General features: G+C 47.9%; 1 protein-coding gene across 1 annotated transcript; it reads left to right on the top strand.

Moving 5' to 3' along the window:
- Window positions 1-4,149: 4,149 nt before the first annotated feature.
- EDN2 (endothelin 2) lies at window positions 4,150-7,802 on the top strand. Its single transcript, XM_032202403.1, has 5 exons — window positions 4,150-4,305; window positions 4,553-4,697; window positions 5,869-5,988; window positions 6,731-6,835; window positions 7,582-7,802. The coding sequence occupies exons 1-5, from the start codon at window positions 4,242-4,244 to the stop codon at window positions 7,691-7,693; spliced, it is 546 nt and encodes a 181-aa protein (XP_032058294.1). The 5' UTR covers window positions 4,150-4,241; the 3' UTR covers window positions 7,694-7,802.
- Window positions 7,803-10,105: the final 2,303 nt, after the last annotated feature.

Here is a 10,105-nt window from a genome sequence, read left to right as displayed (position 1 = left end):
TAGCAATGCTTTGTAGGGTCAAAGCCCTGGGTAGCAAATGGTGCTTCTGCCCCTTTGCCCTTATAAGTATCCAGACCCTCACATGCATCCTTCTTCACAGGGTGAAATGCATTGTTCAGACAGCTCAGTCCTCAGCCTCCAAACACCAGTGTTGCTCTAATGAAATTCCTCGTAGTCACCAGAAAGCTGCGATTTATAAGAATTCATGTGTTGATGGCGGGAGGAGGGGACATGACTCTCCCAGAGGAAACCTCACTTGACAATGTCGCCTTCCTATACTTCCTAGCAGAGACTCAGTGGGGGATGACCAACTGTGAAAAAATTTTACTAATGTCCCAGGACACGAATTATGATTATTTGCTGGGCTTTCACCCACCATGGGGAATTCTGGCTTGTGACATCACCCTATTGTTCCCGCTGGTGCCAAAAACACGCTGGGATCCCGTCTTCTCAATGGTTAAAGCGCTTTCCTGTTTGCTCGTTCCTGGTTTCCAAACAGCGCATTTCATGAATGCTGCACGGGACGTCTCTTTTCTTAAGCGTTTTTGTCCTTTTCGTCATGTCTGCCTGGAACTCTTCACAATGAAGTGAACAATGTATTCCTATAGTCAGAAACAAAAGGGAAAAAATAACTGCAGGAGGCAAAGCCCATCTTTGGCATTTAGGACCCTGTGTACAGCTTTGTTCCTTCTTTGGAAGCCTTGTTTGTGTAGCCCAGACCCGTCCCTCTGCTCCAGCCTGTTGTTTTTCTTAGCAATTTTAGTGTGGTACTAATGCCAGGAGTGTTGGCCCTGGGAAACCATGTCCCCTGCTCTTTGTCAGGGGAGCAGGGACAGTCACAGGAGCAGCTTCTCTGTGGCCAGGGAGAACCACCGCTCTCAGTCCAGGCTGAACCTCCCAGCCCATGGTACAAAGAGGAATTGAATGCTTGGCCTAAAATGAGGAGCTGCTCTTGAAACAATGATAGTTACATACCAGGGTAATAATCTGAGGGGATGGTTGATGCTGAAACAGCTGTTTTGCCTTATGCCTAGAAGGAGTTCTCTGCAAGCCTACAGGCAAATTGCTTTGTAAAAGTCATCGTTTATCATGTGGAAATTCTCTAGTCCTGTACAAAGCTGTCAGAGCACAGTCAGTTCAAAACTCTCCTGGTCAATGCAATCCCAATCCCACCTCTGTAAGACTCCTACATGCCTCTCACAAGCAGAGATCTTTGTCCATAGCTTCACATCCTTTAAGATCTTTGAAGCACTGGTGCCAAACATCTATACATATGCTGGTCAGGTTTGTGCCTGCTCAACACAGTAGGGTATTTCCTGGAGAAAAAAATGAGTTCAAACTCCAGTCAGTAAGCATATATGAACAAGAGGGTGTAACATTTGCTCCATTTTCTGAAGCAGTGTAAATCACTCTTGGGATTTATGAGAGATGAACAAAACAAGGGAGAGATCTTGGATGAAAGGCCTGGTTTGTAAAGTTATTTTTGTACCTGGCATTAAAGGCAGATACCTAGCAGATAACCCAGCACTTGTCTTCTTCTAGTAACACAGTATAAGAGCTTTACAGATACAAGTACCTTCAGGTGCTTCTCGGAAATGTAGGCTAATTGACAAAGCTATGGACACAAAAGGAGTCTGATAAAAGAAATACTTTGAACCCAGATCTCCAAAACCTCAGATTAATTTAGGACTCCCAGAGGAATGAGAAGTTTTCATGCAAAGAAGTCCTCTGCTATCCTTTCAGTAAATGAATCCTGGAAAGGCATATAACCGTGGCTCTGCCTCATGCTTTGTGCAAATGACTGGTAGCTCCCTTTCTAAGAAAGTGCCCCTTCATCAAGCAAAATGATATAATTCATTACCCAGCCTCTGTGTTACCTCTGTGTGGGTAACTACTGCTGCGTTACCTTCCCCACGTCGAGAATATCTTCTTTCATTCTGCAGTGACCAGAGTGTGGATCACAGAAACTGGAGCCAGGGCAGATTTATTAAATCACTGGATTGGCATCTGGAATGTCATCTAGTATCTAAACTCAGACATAAGTCTGAAACTTGGCACAGCTGGAATATGGGCTGTAACAGGTAACACTGCTATTGTACTTCCCTATTGTCTTTAGAATTATTGTTGCATTGGTACAGAGGTCAAAATCTTCCCTCCTTTTGCTTCTGCTTGTTTGCTGCTCACACAAAAGTGTTATTTTATCAGTTACAACGTTGTTTTCTTTCTATTTTTTTTTTTTTTTTGTAAGTTTTCATTATTCCTGATTTTCTCTGCCTAATGTTTCTTATACCTTGTTATTATAGCTGCATCTCTGGCTGTATGTTTTTCATCTTTCTTGGCCTCCTGTGCCCCCTCACTCCATCCCCACTCAATAAATGGAGCTCTCTGCTGTATCTATGCTTTCATGTGCCATCAGGATCAGAGCTGTTTGGTGAATAGAGCAATAATTTCCCCTGAGCATATTATTCTGATTCCACTATGGACTCTCCCCTGCACACAACTTTTGTGTTCATTTCCATGAATACAGAGAGGGATTCACCCTGCTGCTTGGTCAGGGTGAATGTTAAAACCTCTCTTCATTGCTAGCAGGAATGCAATCGTAACCCATTTTACTGCCATGAGATACAGTGAGCAGGAGCTATTGCTCAGGTGAAATCAGGTTTCCACATCCTGCCTCACTGCATTTTTCTTTCCACTCCTCCACTGCGCATTAGACCTCACACTGAATCACTGTAATTCACATCAGCTTGTATCTTTTCATGACAACAGTGTAATAAAAACCTAAATAGTTCATAGTAAACAGATAAAAATACACTCCCTTTCCTAAGAAGCCTTGAGAAAGTCAAGCATAGTAGTAAGGTTTTTTTGTTGTTTTGTTTTGTTTTTGGCTTTTCTAACCAACTTGTGCTCTTATGCATGGTTCCACTCCCAAGATGTGCTCAGGATCTGTGAGGCCAGGAGCTGTCTCTCTGAGCTGGAGTGGTGGGACGTGCAGTGCCTGGGAGCTGCTCCCATCCCTGCTGTGGCCAGCACCCAGCGCTCTTCTGGAGGACAGTTTCCTACCCCCGCATGAAGCACCTGATGGGCAAGACAAAGCGGCTTTACCTGGCTCCTCATGCACTCCAGGAGTTACCCGGTATATTTTACATTCTTTGAATTCTAAAAATGTGCAGGTAGTGTTGAGTATGCTGTTACTGATGTTGAAGCAAAATCAGGCAGCAGTCAGGCAGTTTTACTGCAGACAATCCTAATTGCTTAACATGGCAAAAGACTTTAAACTGATTTGATGAAAAAAAAAATAGTGAGAAGGAAAGTAGAGACGGTAAATTTCATTTAAGAGATATACCTTGCTAAAAGGAGTAACAATTTAACCTGAAGTTTACTTGGTTTGAATTATGCTTGCTGTACCCGGGTTCAATCAGCCTTCCTGTGTGGAGCAGTTTAGCCTGCTAATTTCTGCCTTCGCACTTAGATTTTGGAGTTTGGGGCATTTTTTTTGCCATGCCCAGAGGAGCAATGCGGAGCTGCAGGAACAAGGGTGACCCTCCCTCTGCGGGGACATGGCCGGGGGCAGCCCCACGCGTGGGGCAGGGAGCAGCGGGCTCCCACGGCGCTGCCTGCACCCCTCCCGCTCCATCTGCCGGCCGCGGCTGCACACTACGGCCTGCCCGTACTGCTGCCGGCAGCGTGGGCAGCAGCAAACCCCACTCGGGGCGCCCCCCACGGAGGGAAAAACCTGCGCACAGACGCCTATACACACCATACCCACGCATCAAGAAGCCCCCGCCGTCTCCCCGCGTGGGAATGTGCCCCGCACCGTCCCCATCCCCACGCTGCCCCTCGGGTTGGAGGAGCCCACGCGTGTTTCTGGCAGCTGGGGGGAGCGGCGGGGCTGGCGGCGTGCCGAGGGGGCTGGAGCGGGGTGGGAGGTGGACGAGGGCGGCCCCGGGGGCCGCCACCGCCCCCCACGCGTGCCCGGGTCCCGCTGCATTCCCCCGCGGCCGTTTCACGCGGCGGGGCGGAGCGCGGCCGTGACGCGGCGGCGGCGGGGCTATAAAGCACCTGCCGGGAGCCCGCTGCCTCCAGACGCATCGCGGCGGCTCCGGGTGAAGCACCGTAGGGCAGGAGGAGAGGGAAAAACAGAAAGGGAAAAAAAAAAAAAATTGGAGGAAAAAAATAAATTAGAAATCCTCCAAGCCTCTCTCCTGCCAGCTCAGCCCATTCCTGCGAGTCCCGCGGCCATGCCCAGCCACCCCGCCGGTGCCGTGCTGCTGGCGCTCGCCCTCTGCATCCTCCTGGAAGATGGTGAGTCTGGGCTGGGGAGTGGGGGCAGGAGGGTGCCCCATGGGGGGCTTTACGTGGCAGCTCCGCTGTGCCCCAGCTGGGTTATGCAAGTCCTTCGTGAGCCCGAGCAGCCAGGCTGCACCTCTTGCTTGCATATTGAAATCGCCCTAATGCTTGCTGGGGTTGTAATTGCAGAGGTGTAATTGCAACGGGTGCTCCGGCACTCCGCACCGAGCCTGCAACTCATCCCTTCCTCCTTCTGCTGCAGGTACGGGCCAGCCTCCTCTGGAGTCCCACCTCGCTGCGGCTGGCACAGCGCACCTGAGGACCAAGCGATGTTCTTGCAACAGCTGGCTGGATAAAGAGTGCATTTACTTCTGTCACCTGGATATTATCTGGGTCAACACACCTGGGTAAGTGTGCAAATAGTTTTTTTTTTGGGGGGTGGCTCTGTGGATGAGTGACGGGGCTTTCTGATCCAGGGTGGGCTTTGGTTGGAGGAGGGTAAGAAAGGGTCCCAGCCCCGTGAGGTTCTTGCAGCACCTGCACCACAGAGCATTGAGAGTTCAGCCCTTCCCAACTTGTGGAAAGGGAAAAACTGTGCTTCTGCTCAGGAGTTTCAGCATAATCCACAGGCGAGGGGGTTGAAAGCACAGGGCGCTGCCTCCCCATGGCTTTATCTTTATTTGAGATTTGTACCTCTGCAAGGCAAAAGCAATACCAAGATGTTATAACTGCAAGACAGATAAGTTACTTTACCCTCTCGCAAACTGTAACCCTGCCTGCTGCCTGCCAGCATTGTTAATGAGACAGTGGTGGGTTGGCACTAAAGTCCCGTGGCTGCCAAGTCCTGCCCTCAAGAATGTTAAAGCAGCTTTCTATGCAGTTTCAGACCAATGGCCAATGCTTTGTAGCAAAACACATGTACTCAGGTGTGGTTATAATCATGCTTGCTAACGTGCAATTACAACTCACTGCTTGCTCGGTGAATAGTTTCAATCACTGCCAATCCTAAACCCTCTGGGAGGGTAGATTGCGATCAGAGATGGAGTGGGAATGCACACATGCTAACAGCTCCAAAAGCATGCTGTGAGCAGAAGAACCTGTTATGTCCCCAAGACATCTTGATTTGTACTATGTCCTGCATGTACAAAACTTCTGGGAGAGGGATAGCCTTGACATCTCCATTGAGAAATTGGCTACTCGCTGCCGGAGTGGCTGGTGAGCTGAGGCAGCCGTGCTCCTCGTGCTCCTCATCACCTTAATCATCTGTCAGCTCACCCAGCCCAGCCCGTGCAGCAGCCTTTGTGCAGGCACTCGGGTGCTGCAGCAAGGAGAGAAAATGCCACTTGCAGCCCAGCACATGCTGGCACAGCAATCTCCTTGGGAGGGGTAAGGTAAACAGTAGGTGGGAGAGGAGCTGGAGTTTAAAGGCTTTAAATTATCAGTGGCCTTTTCACCTTATGTCTATAGATGAGTCTTTTATTATCATGGTGTTGGCTTGGCTGCCACCCAAGACTATGTTATAAACCTGTTGGTTAATAAAAAGTTAGTTGCATAGCTGATTTCTCTTGTTTTCAACAGACACACCGCTCCCTATGGCTTGGGAAGCCCGCCAAGGCGGCGCAAGAGGTCGCTCAGCAGGTGCGAGTGCTCGCACTCGAGGGACAGCATCTGTACCAACTTCTGCCAGCCGAAACCTGGGTGAGTTGAGGGGATCCTGGGGGCTGCTTGGCGACGGTGCAAATAGGTGGTTGAAGCTTGGAGCTACAGTAGCTCTCCTGCCTCCCTGCAGCTCTTTGCAAACATCTGGAACTTGTCTAGTGGCTTTCATTCCTCTCCCAAGAAGCCCTGGCAAAGTGTCACCAGGGTGTTTTTGTTGTACAATAGTCTCTTTACTAGCTGATATGAAGTAATGTTACTCCATCCCTCCTGGTGCCAGCAAGCTGAGGAAGTGCTGGGTGTGCTGGTGGGAAGGGAGCTGCTGGCAGCACGCTGGGAGAGGGGTGAGTGGGGGGTGTGAAGCTGCTTTGGGATGCCACTGTCTCCTCCGAGCTGGGACTTGAAGTCAAGTACCTTCTGTAGCATGCTGTGTATCATGCACACTCTCACTGGTCTCATTGCAGCCAGCAGTATAGAGGAGTGCATCCTCTATGGGAGTGGGGGGGGAGGAGCAAAGTTATTGAAGAGATGTCATTAATTTCTTACTAAAGCAATAGTTGAAACCCTCAGTCATTAAATATGACGATGAATTGAGCAAGGTCTGACAAAAGAGGATAGCAGTAAAAGTGAGCTATAGATAACTCAAAGAGCTGCAATTAACCCTTCAAAAATCAGCATTGAGCTGTCTTAGGCTGTCACTGGTGACATTAGAGCAGCATTCCCCTGGTCCCTGCTGTAGCATGGCTGTATGCCCGTGGCTCATGCATCTCTTCTTGCTCCTTAGGTACCGCCAGAGTTTGAAGCTCCCAGCAAGCTCTGGAACATCGGTGAAGGCTCCACAGAGTGATGACAGGAAGCCTTCCCCTCATGGCCTGCTGAGAGCTCTCAGGTAAGTGTGCCATTTAAACCCACTCTGAATTTATCTCACAAGTGCTTGAAAATCTGGGATTATGACTACAGTAGTTGCTATTTGGATTAGACCTGGCTTCCCCCCTCCCTTTAAATTAGTGGACTTGACCATTTCTGCTGTGTAGAACTGACAGCTAACAGCTGAGGGAACCTTTTTTATTATTATTTTTTTTGCCTCCTCCCACACTAGAGGAATACTCCATAATATAATTCTTGATTGGAGTGGGAAGTTCCTCTGATAAGGGGTGGGTGATGTATAAGAAGAGAGAGAGGGATGTCATCCCATAGGAAAATGGTTAATTGAGTAGCAGCTTCAGACCAAAGCTCTTCTTACATCCCATCACTGAACTGTGGAACTCTGTGCTGGAAGAGATCATGGATTCCAGAAGTGTAAAGGAATTAAAGGATGCTGGTAAATTCAAGGTGGATTGTTCCATTGGTGGCAGTTAAATCAGATGCAATGGGAACAATATTTGAAAGGCAGATCTGGGAAAGCACCAGCTGGGCCATCCCAGCTGAAAAAGGGGTATTGGGCTGCGGCTTAATACAGCTGCAGCTAGAAATGTCCACTCTTCTTTCCCCCTTCTTCTGACTCACAAAACCAAAAAACAACAAAAAAAACAACAAAAAATACACTGACTGGTTGGCAAAAAGCATAATATAGTCTGTTGCTGAGAATTGGGAAAATGGACTGGAGAATGAACCTCTTGTCTCTTCTGTTCACAGGGATCTTGCTGATTCCAGCCTGCAGTTCAGCAAGCAGCAGCACTATTCTCAGAGGAATGCTCAGCCAACAGTTTTGCCTTGGAAGAAAAGCATCTGGAAGAAGAAGAGATAAGGAACAGGTGCAAACCAAGTTCGCCAGAAGAATCTGGAGTCCTGTGGGTGCCGCTAACTCCGCTGTCGGTAGTTAGAGCTGAAGGAAAGGCCATGAGCAGAGGGGGGAAGAAGTGGAAGTCTCCATGCTGCTGTTGTGTGAACGAGTACTGCATGCACTCCAGAGACTGTCATAAAGGGAAATCAGTGTCTCTCTATACAGTCCTAGATGTGTTGTGGAGCTGAATTGTGCCTTTTTGGATCAGGCAAGGGTCTTACTGGTAGAGTACTTGCTTAACTCTGCACTGGAGTCCTAGGCAGGTGGTCAGCCCACTCTGGGAGGTCAAATCACTTCCAAACCAAACAGCTCTGGGCAATCTGGACCTGGCAGCACTGAACACTCATATCACTGGCCTGGTCTGCCCTGCCTTTGGACCAAATTTGAGCATGGTTCAAGCTTGGCCCCCTTCAGACATAGTCTGGTAGATGGGCGTAAGCTGCCTCCAGTGTGGCCTGCCTCTGGGCCCACCTTTGCACTTTTTTCTCTTGTCAGACAGTGCAATGTGCAAATGAATGAGACTCCCATGGTAAAACAGCTCCCAGTTTATATAAAAAGTTATATCACCTTGAAGCCTGAAAGCCAACTGAGTGGTCAGTGGCATTCTTTGGCTGAGAAGTTCCCTGAAGGGCCATCCTATAGTGGCTCTTCAGGTGAATGATAGCTTGCTTCCACTGGAGCTTGCACCAAACCCAAGCACGGCCCCTGCCACTGGCAGAGCAGCGTCTGGGGGGGAGGCTCATACAGAGCTGAATTTCATCTGCAGCTTCTGGTCCTGCCATGAAGGAACCCTGTGCATGGAGCCCCCTGGAGCCCTGGGGAGGGAGGGTCTGAGGCAGAGATGAGCTGCTGGTCTGGGTGGGGTCAGTGCTGTGAACCTGGCTCATTCACTGGGATGTACTCTTTGTGGGGCAGAGCTCCTCCAGCTCTTCACCCCATATCCCAGCTTGCTTTCAGCTCTGCCTGAAAGGAAGGGCTAGGGGCAGAGAAGATGGGTGGCGGGAAAATGGCACGCAAAGGCTTGCTTGCTGCTTTGCTTAGATCAGGTTTCTGAGTCAGACCCTATATAACAAATAACCAGTATATGGATAGCATGTCACTATGAGAAGTGTAACCAGAATAGGCAAGGGGCAGCCAGGTGGGATTAACAAGGAAAAAAGGATCAGTAGGAAGAGAAATGTCTGCACAGCTTTAGAAGAAAGGGTTGGACTTAAACCCATGCCAAAATTATGGATGCTTCCCCAGAGCAGCACTGTGATGCTGGCTCGGAGGAGGGAAGGAGTAATTTGGAATTAACACTGAGCCCAGAACCTAGAAACCCATCTTCTAGGCAAACAGTCTCAATGCTCTGGAACTGTATTGCGAATGCACTTTTGCTTGCCTGGGCAGATTAACTTCTATTATAAATTGTGGCTGCAACTGTCATCTGGTTAGTGCAGATAAATAATTGCTGTCCTGGATCCACTGTTTGGTCCCCCTTACTGCCCAGTCCAGTATTACAGAAGAGCATTTAAAAAGACTGCTTGAAGTTGGTGATGGACCAAAATCTGTGGTTGTTGCAAGTGTAGTCCCATTGGACATACAAAATACTTCCTTGATTTTGCTTTAAGCCCTAGAGAGGGGGGCAAAATGAGACCAACTGATTGTATTGTAAATGAAACAACAAGCTAATCATTTGGTCCCCAAAGCTGCAGTGAAACTTTTTTCTATTTGACCTTCTGAAGGTTTGAGTCATTTGGAAAAAAAAAACTTTTAAAAAATCCTGAAAGGGTTTGTTCCAAAGGAAACTTTGCACATGGTTTAATGTGAGCCTAGTAATTTAAAATAAAACTACTGCTGTAAAGTACTATGTATATCTCCTTATGTGCATAATGTCTCATCTTTAAGTGACTGATTGCACACATGCCGTATGTAGCATCCTGACATCTGTATATTTATTTAAATCTATTGATTTTTAGATGGTAATTTGCAAAGTTTAATTTGTAATAAATAATGACAAAACTCAATATGATTTTTCTTCCTTATCTGATGGTTGGGTGGTGGTGAATGATAAACAATAACAAAAAAATCACAGATGGACAAAAGCATCATTACAGAGAATGGGACAGCAGAGCTGGGGGAGAAAGGGGATGCTGTGCATTCTTGTGAATGGTCCTGAAATTTTGCTCTCTGCAAGTCCTTTCATCTAACTTAAAAATTCCTTTACTTAAAAGAAATGCCTTGTTCCTTTCCAGATGGGAATATAGATGTGAAATGATCCTGAGCCTGGTGTGCTTAGGGCTGTGGGTGCTGGGAGCAGCTTGAATCCTTATGCTAAAATATCTAGTTAAATGTTTTCTTGTGGTAGAATCCTTTGCCTCAAATCACTTTAGCAGG

The sequence above is a fragment of the Aythya fuligula genome, chromosome 23 (assembly GCF_009819795.1).
Source record: "Aythya fuligula isolate bAytFul2 chromosome 23, bAytFul2.pri, whole genome shotgun sequence".
NCBI lineage: Eukaryota > Metazoa > Chordata > Aves > Anseriformes > Anatidae > Aythya > Aythya fuligula.
This window is presented reverse-complemented; position numbering and strand designations above follow the sequence as displayed.

Bases quoted from the DNA above. Each gene is read 5' to 3' on its own strand.
- EDN2 (XM_032202403.1), top strand. From the start codon at position 4,242: ATGCCCAGCCACCCCGCCGGTGCCGTGCTGCTGGCGCTCGCCCTCTGC. The intron at 4,306-4,552 runs GTGAGTCTGGGC...CTTCTGCTGCAG, and splicing joins CTGCATCCTCCTGGAAGATG to GTACGGGCCAGCCTCCTCTG. The intron at 5,989-6,730 runs GTGAGTTGAGGG...CTTGCTCCTTAG, and splicing joins TTCTGCCAGCCGAAACCTGG to GTACCGCCAGAGTTTGAAGC.